At 38.3% G+C, this 16,988-nt stretch overlaps 2 protein-coding genes across 2 annotated transcripts in view; one reads left to right on the forward strand and one right to left on the reverse strand.

Moving 5' to 3' along the window:
• The window catches only part of PLXNC1 (plexin C1), a 136,671-nt gene extending 128,723 nt beyond the window's left edge, over window positions 1–7,948 (forward strand). Inside the window, exons 28-31 of the mRNA XM_069490067.1 lie at window positions 1,162–1,309; window positions 4,025–4,165; window positions 4,247–4,321; window positions 5,461–7,948. Of these exons, the coding sequence (XP_069346168.1) occupies window positions 1,162–1,309; window positions 4,025–4,165; window positions 4,247–4,321; window positions 5,461–5,565 (469 nt within the window). The 3' untranslated portion in view covers window positions 5,566–7,948. The remainder of the gene's footprint in view (window positions 1–1,161; window positions 1,310–4,024; window positions 4,166–4,246; window positions 4,322–5,460) is intronic.
• Window positions 7,949–9,065: 1,117 nt separating this feature from the next.
• The window catches only part of CEP83 (centrosomal protein 83), a 102,141-nt gene continuing 94,218 nt past the window's right edge, over window positions 9,066–16,988 (reverse strand). Inside the window, exons 14-16 of the mRNA XM_069489983.1 lie at window positions 13,585–13,688; window positions 10,247–10,433; window positions 9,066–9,250 (exon numbers count right to left, since the gene is read on the reverse strand). Coding sequence (XP_069346084.1) covers window positions 9,146–9,250; window positions 10,247–10,433; window positions 13,585–13,688 — 396 coding nt within the window. The 3' untranslated portion in view covers window positions 9,066–9,145. The remainder of the gene's footprint in view (window positions 9,251–10,246; window positions 10,434–13,584; window positions 13,689–16,988) is intronic.

Below are 16,988 nucleotides of genomic sequence, written 5' to 3' on the forward strand. Positions count from 1 at the left end.
TGAGTTAGGAGGGCTTCCCTGTGCAAGCTCAAGCCCTTCCAATGGGGTCAGCCAAATCGTTTTACAGAGTTCTAGGTCTGATCTCCCATTTAATCCAGGTTTGTCCCTGCTCCCTACTCTGGCTCACTCCCTTCCCATGTTGTAGCCTCTTATCCCCTGTCCCACTACTCCCACACCAAGCTTGGGAGCCACAGACCACCAGACGTGGCACCTGAGTAGGGGCAGCTAGGAATGTGGAGCTTCTGGGAGACCCAGCAGGGCACGGTGGAGGTAATGAGCTAGGCCAGGGTTGAAAAGGAGATAATGGAAGGACTCTGAATGATTCCCAAGTTCATGTTCAATTCTGAGTTGCCTACTGTGTACCAACCACTGTTAGGTGCTGGAGATACAATAACAAATAAAACAGATGGAAATCCATGTTCTCACAGGACTTGTATTCTAATAGGTGGAGACAGACAATAAAATACATAAATTGTAGAGTATTAGAAAGGTGGTAAGTGCAGTAGAGATAGTGGGGAAGGAGGAGAGAGAGTGTCTGGACGGGGTGGTCAGAGAAAGCCTCACAGAGATAAAGACAATTTGAGTCACATCTTGAAAGAGGAGAAGGGCATAAGGCATGAGACTGCCTGGGACAGGAACGTTTCAGGAAGGCAGAGTAGCAGAAGTGAGGCATGAGCTTGCTTGGCACACAGGAAGAATAGCGCGAGGAGTCCAGTGGAGTTGGAATGGGTGAGGTACAGAGGGCCGGATCCCAGGGGTACCAGGGAGGTAGAAAGCCTCAGAGTTGGAGCAGAGGACCACCGGTTGTGTGAGAGTAAATAATCCAGGTGAGATGTGGCAGTGGCTTAGACCAGGGTGTCACACTTAGAAGGCGTGGGAAAGGGTCAGGTCCTGGAGACCGGAGTGCGGTGTTCTCACTGGTAAGCAGCATCTCTTAGGGCCACTTTCAAACTTCTCCTCCAGCCTTCCTCTCAGTAGCTCTGTCAGTTTAACCCTTTCGTGTTCTCTGAGTGATGCTGCCATCTGTTGCTCGGTATGTTTGGCTAAGCAGACTTGTACATTTCAATAACAAGGACAAAACCGCCTGTTTACAAACTGTGATAAACAGACCATTGGCTTCGTGAATGGCCCCATTTGAAAAGAATTATTCTCTTTGAACAGCCTTCCTCTTCGCTTCTGGGTAAACATCCTGAAGAACCCCCAGTTTGTCTTTGACATTAAGAAGACGCCACATATAGATGGCTGTTTGTCAGTGATTGCCCAGGCATTCATGGACGCGTTTTCCCTCACAGAGCAGCAGCTAGGGAAGGTAAGGCCCAGCTTGTGTATTTCTACACCAGCCAAAAAGAAATAGTCAATGAGGGTCACTGTAAATTGGCTTTTCTTGTTTATTTTTAATCTATTCTTTTTTAAAAAGTGAAAATGGCCAGCCATGGTGGCTCATGCCTGTAATCCCAGCATTTTGGGAGGCAGGAGGGTTGCTTGAAGCCAAAAGTTCAAGACCGGTCTGGGCAACATAACAAAACCCCATCTCTAAAAAATTTTTTTAAAAATTAGACAGGTGTGGAGGTATGAGCTGTAGTCCCAGCTACACCAGAGGCTAAGGCAGGAGGATCCCTTGAGCCCAGGAGTTTGAGGTTGCAGTGAGCTAGAATCATACCACTGCACTTCAGCCTGGGCAACAGGGCCAGACCCCCATTTCTAAAAAAGGAAATGAAAACAAAAATAATTAGCCCCACTGTATTGCAAAATTCTACCTGGGAAAAACTTTACCACAAAGTATGCATTTTCTTTGTTTCCTAGAAAAACCTTCTATGGACACAGATAAGCTATTAACCCAAAGTATGAAACTAAATTAAATGCATCTGACTATACATAAGCAATTTGTTATATTCAAATATACTATTTATGGGGAAGAAAATCTTGCTTGAGATTTCTAACAATACCAGTTTGTCAGTTGATAAATACTGCTTTCCTGTAGTTTTCTTTGCTGATCAAAAGCCCCAAGAAAGCAAAGAAAGATATTTTGGTTGTATCTGAGCACTCCAAAATATATTAAACTGAGTAATATCTGTACCTAGTGGATTACCTCTGAATGCTGAGAAGCATCTCTTTGGCAGAAGGATTTTAAGAGTACCTGGAATGAGCAGTGATTGATGTTTCATGGGTGCCACAGACTCCGAGGCATAATCTAAACTCTTTATCACCACTCTTCCTGCAAAATCACGTTGCCTAGTCTCTCAGAGTAGAATCCTCAGCATTGAGTCCTGCCTTCCTACCTCTATCCCCAGTCAACTGGTTATCACTCACTTCTCTCTTGAACATGTTTTTGTCCCTTCCTCCTCATCCTCTGCCGACTGGGATAATAATCGCTTCCCAACCGCTGTCCTTGCCCCTGCTGCCCACTCCTCCCCTAAATGCTTCCTTTTCACAGTGTCTCAGGTTATCTTTCTGAAACATGCATCTGATCTTGTCAGTCTGCTTCTTAAACATTGCAAATACTTCCCGTTACCTACCTGCTGAATTCTTCCCAGTGCCCTGTGGTGCATCCTAGATGGGCTTCAGGTCTCTTTCTTGGCCTTATCATTCTGTTGCACACTCTACATACCCTCTATGCTATCGCTTTTACTTCTTCCAAACACACTATGAACTTGTTTTCACATCCCTTTGCTCATATCTTTCCTGTCTCACAACCCATCTAGTAAAATCCTACTCACTCATTCAACAAACATGATTTCCTAATGTGTACCCGAAAATGTAGGAGACTCAGGTCAGTTTAAATATACCTACTTTCCTCCTTTGACTAATAAAGTTCATCCTAGCACACTGAAAGACACTTAGATAGATGTTTATTCACAGTAAAAATAGCTGTGTATAGATTTTTTTTACCATGTTTTTGGTATATATCAATTAATCCTCACAAGTACCACATCTGATAGTTATTACCCTCATTTTATAGATGAGGAAATTGATGTTCTGAGAGCGTTACAAATCTTGCTTGACCACACAAAGCAGAATTATAATTTCTGAATTGTCCAACTCTGCAGTCCTTCTCTTTACCCCTGCTGCTAATTACTTGTATCACAGTACACACAGTGTAAATTTTAAATTTGTCTTCTCAACTAGATTGTAAGCTACTTCAGGGCAGGCTCTGGTCATCTTTATCACTGTACACTCGATCCCTATGCACAGTGCCTGGTTAGTAAATAAATGTTGATTGAATAAATGAATGATTTCTGAGTTCCACTTAAATTGACAAATGAGAAAATCTCAATAATAGCTCAGTTAGGCAGCCTTCAGAATAATTTATCAAGCCATTGATTCTGCCTCCTGGGCTCTCTAAAACGTACTGGGACATTAGCCCTATCATTAACTCACCTATCTTCCCCAAGCAGAATTTTGTGAAAAATAATATTTTAAAATAAGTGAAGAATTTTAAAATCCTTATCACGGTTTTAAGTACATTAAAACATTCAAAATTCCAGGGGACCTTTGCAAAATCAGATATGAGAGCCACCAATACTAATAATGACTATGAGCTTCCTTAAGGAAAATGGGAAATCTTGATAAAATAATGAAATAAAAGGGACAAGCTGAAAAAAATCTGTCACTGCCAATTACTTACCAGTTTCATGGTTATATAAAGGGCCCAATCAGACCTACAATCAAGTCTTTTATAAATGCCAAATTCACTGGTGGGTGAGGATGAGAGCAAATGTTTTAATTCAGGCTTTTTACAACCATTAGTAATGAACTATGATTGAAATAAGTTCCATTGTTACAGTAACTCAAAATCATGCAAAAATAATAATTTTAGTTCTTTTATGAGAGGAAGGCAGAATATATTAGCATTTAATCTGCCTGAAAATAACAGTGACTCACCAGACCTATCTAGATGGCAGTCAGTCATTCAGTCAACAACATTTATTAAGGCCTCCTGCATGAAGCTTTGTTAGCAGGAGGTAATACTGTTATAAATTCCCCATGGTTTTTGACTCTTTTGGTGGTGGTTGCTTTTTTTCAGGAAGCACCAACTAATAAACTTCTCTATGCCAAGGATATCCCAACCTACAAAGAAGAAGTAAAATCTTATTACAAAGCAATCAGGGATTTGCCTCCATTGTCACCTTCAGAAATGGAAGAATTCTTAACTCAGGAATCTAAGGTATCATTAGAAAGCAGAAATATTGGGTTACTACTTTTTAAAAAAGTCATTTCAGAATCTCTCAACAAGCCTTTCTTTTAGAAACATGAAAATGAATTTAATGAAGAAGTGGCCTTGACAGAAATCTACAAGTACATCGTAAAATATTTTGATGAGGTAAGATTTGAAATAGCATTGTTTTTTAACCTATGAATCAATCACGAGGACTTGGTTATAGCAGTCTGTAAGTTTCAGGACAGCTCTGGCATCCCAAATGGCCAGCAAGGAAGGCCAGGAAGTCTGTCTGAGATGGGGGATCCTGGCACTGAGCCAGACCCCGTACACGGCTGCCCCTCTTACCGTTTTATCATGCTGCCCACCTTTGGACCAGCCTGAATTTACATTTGAGGTCATGGGGCCTACAGCCACACTGACTCAAGTTAACTTTGAGTAAGTAGTGGCCCTGTTACATATGCTTGATTGTCATCTGCTGAAAATGAAAGCTAAGCTTGTTAAATTGCCTAGATTTTGTATTCAATAGTTAAATGCCATTTCTAACTTAAGCAACTATTTCAATAAACCATTCTCCTTTATGATTAATTCTCCTTAATCTGGATTTTTTTCTTTGGGAATTCACACAGACACATTCATCAGATGTTGTTTCCAAATATATGTTAATTCCCCCTTCCCTGATTCCCCCCCACTCAGTCATGCTGGGACAGGCTATCCATGTCAATGGTGAGAATAGCTCACCAATTCCATTTGCTCCTTGAAGATCAAGTGAAGCGCTAAGGTAGGGTAGAGGCAATGAGTTCCTTAAACATGATAAGCATCCCTCTTTCCAGGGGTCAGGGGAGAGAAGGGGAGCACTGGGGATGGGGGAGGGAAGAGGAGGGACCACACTGCCCAGGTGGGGTGGGGAGGGGAGGGGAGGGGAGGTATTAGTCTCTGACCAGGATGCCCTGCCTGCTGCATTTAAGTAGAAATACTTGCCTGCATGTTGGCTGCCCAGGAATGCTTGCTGTGCTTGGAATGGCTGTGACATAATGCATAAAGCAGGGCCTTGGAAGCCTGGCCCCATATTTGTAAGCAAATTGTTGGTATTTCTTGCGAGCTTCTATTTTAAGCCAAAGTGTTGTTGATCCTGTGATAATGACTTAGCAAAACAACTTGCAAAGTGAGTATGTAAATGATCGAAGAAAATGTTGGCATCTGTTTCATACAGATTTTACCACTCACGGCATCAGGTATGCAAAAAAACAGAATTGTAATGCTAAAACCACAATATCTAAAATAACTGTTCTAATTGTCAACAGATTCTAAATAAACTAGAAAGAGAACGAGGGCTGGAAGAAGCTCAGAAACAACTCTTGCATGTAAAAGTCTTATTTGATGAAAAGAAGAAATGCAAGTGGATATAAGCACTCTGGGGCCTGGCTTAATCTGGCAAAGTTCTTCAGACGACTTGGGAGCAAAATGGCTGCTTGAGCTACTCTGTGTCGTTAATTTCTTGTTTGCACATAGGTTCCACTTTGAGCACTGTCTTTTTAAGAGACCAAGGCACATGCACAGCTTTTAGAAAGCATACCAACTGTTGTGCCTGTGTGTATACTGTGGGAACCCTTCTGTAAATAGAGTTGAAGTGGTTGTTGCAAACAGCCTCCTTGTTTACAGAGAATACAGGGCCAGTAAGCAAGTGTCAGTATTGTAACTACAGTCTCCACTTAAGCACAATGATATAAGTGGTTTTGTTTGAAAACTACAGCTATGTAGCACTTGTGACTACACTGCACCTCTGCAGAAAAGGGATACTTGCCAATGCTCAAAACGTGAAATGAGTCATTTGGAAACAAGGTGGAGGTGTTAGGGCAACCTCGAGGATTTGCAGCATTGAAACTTTCCCCAGTAGTTCTTGGAAAAGCTGACCGCAGAATTTGGTAGTGTGTACACTTAGCATTTGTGAGTGTGTGTGTTTAAACCAAAAACTAACAGTGTTGCAACATTGTTGAAAGGGCTCGTGTTTTTCAGTGGTCACCAACTGCATTCCATCCAACTCACCTCCATTTCATCAAGGAGCTCTAAAGCAAGGAGAGTGAGTGGGCTTCATTTAAATGAACAGCATTTTACCCACTCTGTCCTAACATGTTCCTTTTTTCCCCCTTCATTTTTTGTTTCATAATGTATTTGACAGTGGACATGTTGGGTATTATACAAAAAAAAAAATCATTAGTTCTGCTTCAAAACATTTGATCAGAACTATCTGTGGAAGAGTAACTTACTCCTATAATTCTGCATTTCTAAGATACTAGTGTCTCCTTGCTTTAGGTTTCTGGTGAACCCTGTGGTTATAAATACTTGTGTGTGATTTGAAAAAAAAAATACATTTTACATTTCATCAAATTGCTGTTCACACTGGAGTATTATATATAAATATATATATTTGAGGCCCAAGGCCCAAAAAATATTAGTATACAACTTGGTATCTTAGTCTTACTATGTACTTTTGGAAAGTATTCCTCACAGGAGAAAGAATTTAAAATACCCACTTTATTCATACCTTTCTTTTTAAAGAAGTCTCTATCCAGTTATACTGTAGTCTTTTTATTGCTGATTTTTTTATTCCTGAATTTTTGCTGCTCATGACCAATTTTAATACCACTGTGTTTTCCTTCTATTAAACCAGAAGAAGTAAAAAGTGTAATTGGCAACTCGAGCTTTTCTTGTGGCAGGCACCTTTTACCCTTGGTGCTCCAAATCCCTGATCTAGGAAAGAATTTTTTTCAAGTCAAATCAAACATGATCACACATTTGTTAAAAATCATTTACCAATACTATATGGAACATCAGGATTTAAACATGAATTTGTCTTAGATAAATGCAATTCTTTTTTGCTCCTTAGTATGTGGTAAAGAGAGAGAAAGGTGATACCTCAACAAACTGATGAGAGAAAATAAGCAGTTACCGCCCTGATAGGCACCTTCCCAATCCTTTCGCTTTTGACCACTGTCTGTCCAATGGACACACCTCGAAAATACTACCAAATAGGTTACATATAAGTATACAGGTGAGAGGTCTGGCCCCATGTAAGGCTGCTACAGTCTTCAAAGAGGTGAAGGAGTTCATAAGAGAACAACAGTAGGAGAGTTGAGAGCCAAGGGTAGGAGAGTTGCCCAAAAGACTTCCCCTTCTTAAGGGTACAGAAAACTCAAAGGATCAGCTACAGCTTTATCTAAGTATTTACTAAATGCTACACGAGGGTGTCCCTGTCCAGCTCTCTGGCACATGAGTCCTGTGTAGAGAGTTACCTCCTCTTCCAGGGACTGTGCTGTTGGGAACTTTGGGCAAGTCACTTACCTCTTTGTGCCTCAATTTCTGTATAATATTTCTAACCTACCTCACTGAGGTGGTGTGAAGATTCACTAATGTATGTAGCGTGTTTGTCAATCCTCCAGTGAGAAGCACTATCTAGATCACATTTTGGATCACATTAGCCAAAAGCAGTAAATGGCCAAATTAGATGTGTGCTGAAGACAATCAGTCACTGGGTCTATATTAAACAGCAACAGAGAAACAAATGGCAAACGATTTCTATTTTCAAGTTTCTTTGCATATTTTTTTGGTGCAAAACCATTTATAAACTTTTTTTTCTAACACTAGTGTCTACAGCAGCATTTAAAAATTCTGTTACCTTTTCCGTATTAGGATTTAAAGTCTATTTCTTATTGTATACCTGATTGAAGCTGTTCTTGGAGATGAATGTTTTAAATGTCTATATCCAAAAATAAACATTTTGATGTAACTCTGGACTGTTTGTCTTTTTTTCAGTTTACTAGTTATTTTTTATTCTAAGTGGCTCCACTGAAATTATTTTTCAGGAACAAGGTGTCACTATATACTCTATGTGAATAAGCAGCTCTATTATGGAGTAAGTAAACCTAGTGTCTTGCTCAATGGTGCTATGGGCTGCTGAATTACATTCTTGACCTCCACCATCAACTTGGACTTTTGCTTGGGAATACTTCTGGAAAATGAACATTCTCCCCTTACTCTGGCAGACTTGAGCTCTGCCTCATTGACATGAAATTATTCTGGTAGTATTTCTCTACAAGATGTTACATAAAAAGCTTCTGAAGGGTACACAGTAGGGGAAAAGAAAAGTAAATGATGGCATATTTATGGACATAGAGAAATAAAACATTTATCATTATTTGGTTAGATCCAAAATAGTGTGAAGCACAGTTAAATGGCAACAATACCTCCCAAGAGACCCCACTGGGTTCAAGTTTTACAATCAGTGCTCCCCTAATTTAATGCAGCCACAGGATTTAATTATTTGTACTTGTTATTTTCAAATTCAACGAAGTTAAACTTGGTGAGATCTTCTACATTGCTAAATAGACGCTGTATGCTAAAAAAAATCAAATACAAAATACAGTTAGAAAAATATTAAGTTCTTTAATAAATTACGTGCACAGCTTTTAGAAAAGGTAGCCTTTTATAATGAACGGAGATACCTTTAAGATTTATTTTTTTATGCTGAGTTTTAAATTGTCATCCTTCTTCAAAAACTAGTTTATAGTTTTTGTAGATAATAAACCAGAAGATGTTTATTGAGTCTGTTTTTGCCAAGCATCTCAATGACGAAAAGGGAATTCAAGAGGGGCTTATTTCAGGCAAAAAAATTCAACAAAATTAGTAAGTAATTTTATAACTTGATTCCCTAATTAGTTCCTTTTAGTTTTTGTTTTACATTCTCAAAGGGTAATCACATATTCTAAATTTCTCTGAAACTTTCTTTTAATGCATCACTTGTCATCATTAGTATAATCCTAAAATCTTGATAGTCATGCAATACAGCATGTAGCTGGTACCTTTTCTTAAGGCACATTCAAGTATTTTGGCAAACAGTAATAAAGTATCTAGATGCCACAAATGTCAAACCTTCAAGCTTTATGGAGTCACTGATTTCACCTCTTTTGGTCTGACTTTTCCCCAAGAACTTCATTCACCAGGAGGTCCAAGTTCCTCTAGTTGTTTTCTTTGTGTTGTTTCTAGTTCTTCTAGTCTTTTGCGAAGTAGAGAGAGTTCCCTTTGATGCTGTTCCTCCTTAAAGTTATGTAGAGAAAGCACAGCAAAAGAAACTGTTAGAAAAGTAACTCTTACGCAGCAGGCTGAGTCTGCCTCTTTTATACAGGGCTGTAAAATCTGGCAAGGAAATGACCACTGTGGCAGTCTAAAAACACAGCAGCAGGGGCTAAACTACTAACTAGTTCTCACTTCTCTCCTGCCTCAGGCTGTAGCCTGAAGCAAAACCCAACGTCTGTTCTTTTCTAGGTGTAAAATTCACCAAGGAGTGAATCAGAAATATAATACTAATGCAGGGCCCAGGCATACTTACATGGCAACTTTCTGTAATAAGACTGTTTACAACAAACTGCTATTAAACTCCAAAGTACTTAGCCTGAGATTAAATTCAGTGACTAAAATCTTCTGTGCTTACAACATTAATAAAACAATTACTTATTAATAGTCTGTCTTCTGAAAAACACACTCAATTTGACTGATACAATAGAAAGAGCCCAGGTTTTGGATTCAGAAAGCATTAGATTTGAAACTTAACTTTGTCACTTATTAGCTATGACCTTAGGCAAGACTCACTCTCTGACTCAGTTTCCTTGTCTATGATTTAGGAAAAATATCTGCCCTCAAAGCATTTTCATTAGTATTAAATATTGTATGGAAAATGCATAGTTCACTGCATTAATAAATGCTCAGTAGTAATTAGTATTATATGAGTAAGCTACAAACTCTAGGTTACTCAAAGACTCATTAATAAAGTGTCTTCTATTGCCAAATGGGAAATTTCACTCCTAATACCATCACTAAAGAACAGAAGAGATTCAAGTCTACTTTATTTCTCAGCAAATTTCTATGGTAAATGAAAAGGAAGGAGTTAAAACTGGCTTTAAATGTTTACGACATTTTTGTGGCAAATTTTGAGCACTGATCACATTTACATTTGAGTTTTAACTCTATATTTAAATAGGTAAAAACCCACAGAAATCTTTGACAAACTTTTTTTCCTAAAATAAATGTTTGTACCTGCATATGAGGAAAGGATGTTTCCAAGCCTAGAACCATGGCTGATGACTGAAAGCTAGCAGGATTGATGGATGCTGTTGGTGGCATGTTAGGAGCCAAAATTAGACTTCGAAATTCATTATGTCTTCTTTGTATATCCTTTAGTCTTTTCTGAAGCCTTGTATATTCTTCAAATGGAACATTTTGTCTTAAAAAGAAAAAAAGGTGTTTCTGTTCTTTAACAGTTACACTGTGGTGAAGAACTGTATGATTCAGAGAACATAATTTTCAACTGGAAGAGAAGGATTCCTAAATTTTAAGATTTATCTATATATCATATATAGATACAAATCTGTTTACCTAGAAAAATAAATAGAAAAATGACATTACATCTTAATCATATGAGATTATCAGTATTGCAGGCTGTCAACTCACAAAGTTTTGCTAACTAATCGAAGATTTAAAATCTTTGATACTTTTACTTTCATCCCCTCCCCCAAATTCATGAATCCTAAAACTAAAAGGAGACTCTTTAAACCAAAAGAGTGCATTATGTTACAGAAGGCATCAAATAAAAATATAGTTGTCTCTCGGTAGGAGGGATTGGTTCCAGGACCCCCCTTGTATACAAAAATCCTTATATACTCAATTCCCGAAGTCAGCTCTGTGGAACCTTCATACAGAAAAAGTCAGCCCTCCATATATGCGGATTTTACATCCTGCAAATACATGTTTGGTTGAAAAAAACCCACATAAGCAGACCTAGGCAGTTCAAGCCCATGTTGTTCCAGGGCCAACTGCAGAGAAAATGATGGGTTGAACCTTAAGAAACTGCCACTTTTCCAGGTGAAATGTGGTCAAATATAGAGAATCTCATATAGTTCAACCTAATTTTTAAAATGTAGGTGTGATATTGTGATATAATAAGAAAGAAATATTTGGTGTCTACCCCATTCCAGCTCCTAAAACCCAGGGAATCTCCACAATGATAAGAGTGTCTTTTGTATGCTAATAAGAAGAATGGTGGCTGGGGGCCATTAGATGGCTTCAGGAAGGGGCAGGTCAGCAGAAAGACCAAGGAATGGTTAGAGGGTTGGAACTTTCGGCCCCACCCTCCACCTATGACCACTGGGGAAGAAGAAGGGCTGAAGGTTGAGTTGATCACCAATGGCCAATGATGTAATCAATCATGCCTATGTAACAAAGCCTCCATAAAACCCCATAAGTATAGGGTTCGGGGAGCTTCTGGGTTATGGGACACGTGGAGGTTCCTGGAGGATGGCATGCCTGGAGGGGCATGGCAGCTCCACAACCCCTCTCACAAGCCTTGCCTTATGCATCTCTTCCATCTAGCTGTTTATCTGTATCCTTTGTAATGCCGTTTATAATAAAGTGTTATAAAGCTGGTAAATGTACATAAAGTATTTTCCTTAGTTTTGTGAGCTGCTCTAGCAAATTAATTGAACACGAGGAAGGAGTCATGGGAACTCTGATTTATAGCCAGTTGGTCAGAAACACAGGTCACAACCTGGGGCTTGTGATTGCATTCTGAAGTGGGGAGCCATTGGGTGGGCCTGAGCCCTCAACCTGTGGCATCTGCTATCTCCAGATAACAGTGTTAGAACTGAATTATAGGACAACCAGCTGGTGTCCACTGGAGAACTGATTATTTCGTGTATGGGGAAATACCCCATACCTTTGGTATCTTAAGTGTTGACTGTGAGAATACGAAAAATACTTTGGTTTATCTTATTTCACTAAAGGTGAAGCTATTCAACTTTAGGAAAAAATGGCAAGAAGAAAAAAGCGAACTTTTCAGGTCTTCACAGATTACCTTTTTTGGACATGACTTTCCTAACTATCAATCACACTAGTCATCAAATATAGTTTCAAAACCATTCAAAGCTAGATGATCTGTGCCGTAGCTGCCCAATCTTGAATTGATGGTATTTCAGTATTAATGGTTATGGAAGAGGTAACTAAGTTCAATTTTGTTTTAGAATCCATTTGGTGGCTTCCTACTTTGGAACAGAATATTGTAAGTTTGGCATTATTTCCATAGTCTAGAAACCTCTTAAATGTTCTAAAATATCCATTAAAAAAACCTGGTAATAATTATACCAGAGAACACCAGTACACATCATAAAACATCAGTGCATGATATTATAGGCAATTTCCATTATAGAAAAGTCTAATACTTTAATAGCTAAAGTCCTAAAAGCCACCCCTAATTAGCTGAATTCAAAAAGATTTTATTAAATGGGTCATCCAATGCCACTACCATCAACTTAATTTAGTAAACCTTCTCTGCTTAAAAAATGCAGCCAGATGCAGAAGCCCATGTCTGTAATCCTAGTGCTTTAGGAGGCTGAGGCAGGAGGATTGCTTGAGGCCAGGAGTTTGAGATCAGCCTGGGCAACACGTAGCAAGACTCCATCTCTACAAATATTTTCAAAAACTATCTGGGTGCAGTGGTGCATGCCTATAGTCCTAGCTGCCCAGGAGGCTAGGTGGGAACATCACTTGAGCCCAGGAGTTTGAGGCTGCAGTGAGCTGTGATCATGCCACTGTGCTCCAGGCAATTGAGAACTTGGGGTGGGGAGGAAAGAGGGGGAAGGAGGGGAAGGGGGGGAGAGGGAGGAGGGGAGGGGGGAGGGAGAGGGAGGAGGGGGAAGGAGGGGGAGGAGGGGGAAGGAGGGGGGAAGGAGGCTGGGGGAGAGGGGCAGGAGGAGGGGGAGAGGGGCAGGAGGAGGGGGAGGGGGGCAGGAGGAGGGGGGCAGGAGGAGGGGGGCGGGAGGAGGGGGGCGGGGGGAGGGGGGAGGGGGGCGGGGGGAGGGGGGAGGGGGGCGGGGGGAGGGGGGCAGGAGGAGCGAGGAGAGGAGAGAGGAGAAAAAAAAAGTTAATGATGCTAATTACTAGCTGTGTTTGGATATGACTGCAAAACCAGAAGCTATAGTCCAGTAATATTTTTCTACACCAGGAAACCAAAAACCTTTGATTCAAACTTGTAGCCACAATTTCCAGAACTATGCAATAGCTACAACTGTATTGCCTTGGCAGCAAGAACTAACACCATTCCTGGCTACTGAAGCCAGTGACTGACCTTTTCTGTCAGTCCCAACCATAATATAAGCACCTGGCTCGTCGTGATAGAGACCTTTTGGTTTGAAGGAACATTCAGTTAAAAAAAAAAAAAAAAGTGAAAGATAATGTATTAATAATAGGAGTTATCAAATAGTTTTAGAAATCTTTTAAATGTATATCTTAAAAGAAAACATTAAAAGTACAGTATACTTAAAAACAACGTTCTAGGACATCAAAATAACCACATGAGGTAGATACACATAAAAACACATTACCTATTTAACACCTGATTTTCTGTTTCCAATTCTTCTTTCTTTGCCTCCAAGACATCTACTTTCTCCTGTAGCCTCTTCAGTTTGTTTTCATGAAGGGATTTTCTCTAGAAAAAGAGAATACGAAAAAATGCTTAATACATAATCTCTTATTTGACAAAACTATATAGAGAATTTGTTACTCACCAAAAAAATTATTTAGAGGTGAATGTTTTCAGTGACTACTAGGAACAAAGATTAGTAGATATGGCTCTTATTGGAAATTGCAAAGATAATAAACCACAGATCTACCTCATCTTCTCAGTGTGACAAATAGGACTATTATAAATGTGAAACCAAAAAGTTGGTATCAATAACTAAATTGCTGCAAATAAAAAATCTAAAAGGGAAAGAGTCAAATTTTACTAATGAGCCTGCCTGTCACCTCAGAAGAAATTACGAGCTTTTCATTGTCCCAGAAGATATCATGTGTTTAAAAGAACTGAAAACTCAAAATTAATACAATTTACAATTGATAAATTACTACCAAAGCAATAAATTAAAAGATGAGAAAGGTAAAATAGATTATATGGAAGCATCTCGGTTTAAAAGTATTTGTCTTTCTAAATATTAAAAGGAAAACATTTAAACTTTACAATATACAAAAGGAAAAATTCCTAAAAGTAAATACTGTATGGTTTCATTAAATAATATGGAAAAGTCCAGTATAGTGCAAAAGGAGAATATGAAAAAAATATTTTTTCAGTTTTTAACAAGTTTTTTTAATAGAAATACACCTATAATGTTAAAACTCACTTAATAGCTACAACCTTTCTAGGTATTTGTTTTCTAACTGTTTTTATTGAAGTATGATAAGCTTACAGAAAAAAAATGCACAGAATAAATGTAAAGCTAAATGAAAAACCACAAAGCAAATGCTGGTGTGATTACCTCATAGGTCAACAGCACTGCCGTGCCAGAAGTGTCCCTACTTTTCCCCCTTCCAATCACTAGCCCCTCTGTCCTTTGAGAAGGTAATCAACTAGTTTACTTTCAAAGCTATAGTTTAGTTTTGCCTATTTTTGAACTTCATGTAAATGGAGGTTGAATTGAGGAAAACCAACTGACTTGGTACCCTTTATTTAAAAGACCATCCTTTCCTTATTGAATGCAGTGGTACCTTTATGGTAAATCAGGTGTCCAAATATTTGTGGGTTTATTTCTGGACTCTGTTCCATTTGTTTATTTGTCTGTCCTTATGCCAGTACCACACTGTTTGAATTACTGTAGCTTATACTAAGTGTCGATATCTAATAGTGTGAGAGTGTAAGACCTCTAGCTTTATTGTTGTATTTCAAGACTGCTTGGGTTATTCTAATCTAGTCCTTTGCATTTTCATATAAATTTTAGAATCTATTTTCTAATTTCTACAAAGAAACCTGTTAAGATTTTGATTAGGAGTGCATTCAACTTATAGGTCAATTTAGGAAGAATTGACATCTCTATAATATCAAATCATCCGAATCACAAATATGGTACAGTTTTCCCTTTAGGCATTCTTTAATTTTTCTTAGCAATGTTTGTGTTTTTCAATGTAGGAGTCATGCATGTATTTCATCAGATTTGTCCTTAGGTATTTTACATGTTTTATGCCATTGTAAATGGCATTTAAATATTTCCTTTTCTTTTCTTTTTTTTTTTTTGAGACAGAGTCTCGCTCTGGTGGCATCTGCCTAGCTCACAGCAACCTCAAACTCCTGGGCTTAAGCAATCCTCCTGCCTCAGCCTTCCGAGTAGCTGGGACTACAGGCATGCACCACCATGCCTGGCTAATTTTTTCTATATATATATAATTTTAGCTGTCCAGATCATTTCTTTCTATTTTTAGTAGAGACGTGGTCTCGCTCTTGCTCAGGCTGGTCTCGAACTCCTGACCTCGAGCGATCCTCCCGCCTCGGCCTCCCAGAGTGCTAGGATTACAGGCGTGAGCCACCACGCCCAGCCTAAATATTTCCTTTTCTAATTGTTGTCTGTGATAAAGAAAAATAATGGATGTTAAACTTGTATCTAGCAATTTAAAAAATTCACATTCATCTTAATAGTTTATCGATAGATTTGTTTGCATTTTATACATACACAATCACATCATTTTTGAACAATTTTACTTCCGCCTTTCCAATTTTTATAGCTGTATCTTTTTCTTGCCTTATTACACTAGCTAGAATCTCCGATAAAATATTGAACAAAACAGTCATAGTGGACACTGCCTTGTTCCTGACCTTACATGAGTGGGAGGAAGCATTCCACATTTAATCAATGAGTATGATGTTGGCTGCAGGATTTTTGCCGGTAACTGTTTCAGACTGAAAATTCCCTCTCCCTAACTTGGTAAAGAGTTTTTATCATGAAAGGGTACTGAATTCTGTCAAATTATTTTTCTCTGTCTACTAAGAAAATCACAAAAGTTTTCCTTCTTTGTTCTGTAGGGTGGTAAATTATACTGATCAGTTTTGCATGTTAAGTCATCTATTTTCCTAGAATAAACTCTACATACTCATGATATCATTTTAATATATCACTGGATTCAGTCTGCTAATATTTAAGGTTTTTATATCTATGTTTATGGTATAATTTTTCTTTTCTTATGGTTGTAGCAGGTTTTAACCTCATAAAATAAGTGGAGATGTTTTTCACCATTTCTATTATCTGGAACAGTTTGTGTTAAGACTGGTATTATTTCTTCCTTAAGTATCTGGAAGAATTCACCAGTGAAGCCAAGTGACAAATTTTCTTTGTGGAAAGTTTTTAATTAAGGACTTCATTTCTTTAATACATATAGGACTATTCAGATTTCCTAATTCTTCTTACATTAGGTTAAGATGTTCTGAAAGGAATATATTCATTTCATCTAAATTGCATAATTAATTAGCATAATAGTTTTTATAAAACCCCTTTTGTTTTAATATCCATAAGATACTAGTGATATCTTTTTCATTCATGATATTGTTCATCTGTGGCTCTCTATCGAATCTAATCCATCTTGTGAGAGTTTGAGGAATCAGTCTTGCTAAAGCTTTATCAATTTTATTAATCTTTTCAAAACCAACTCTTGGAATTTTCAATTTTTCACATTGTATATACATTTGCTGCCTGGTTCACTGATTTCTGCTCATAGCTTCATGATGCTGATGACATCTGCTGTTAAATCTATCCATTGAGTTAATGATTCAGTTATTGTGTTTTTTTTAGTTCTAAACTTGCCTTTTTTATGCTATTTTTTTGGTGCAATTCTCAAACTTTATTTCTGAGTATATGCAACATGGTTATTCTGAAGTCTGTATCTGATAACTCCATTACCTGGATGCCCTATGGGGGTCTGTTTACATTAGTTGTTATTTCTCTTGGGTTTTGATGTTGTCTTATTTCCT

This window comes from Eulemur rufifrons, chromosome 16 (assembly GCF_041146395.1).
Source record: "Eulemur rufifrons isolate Redbay chromosome 16, OSU_ERuf_1, whole genome shotgun sequence".
NCBI classification, from domain to species: Eukaryota; Metazoa; Chordata; class Mammalia; order Primates; family Lemuridae; genus Eulemur; species Eulemur rufifrons.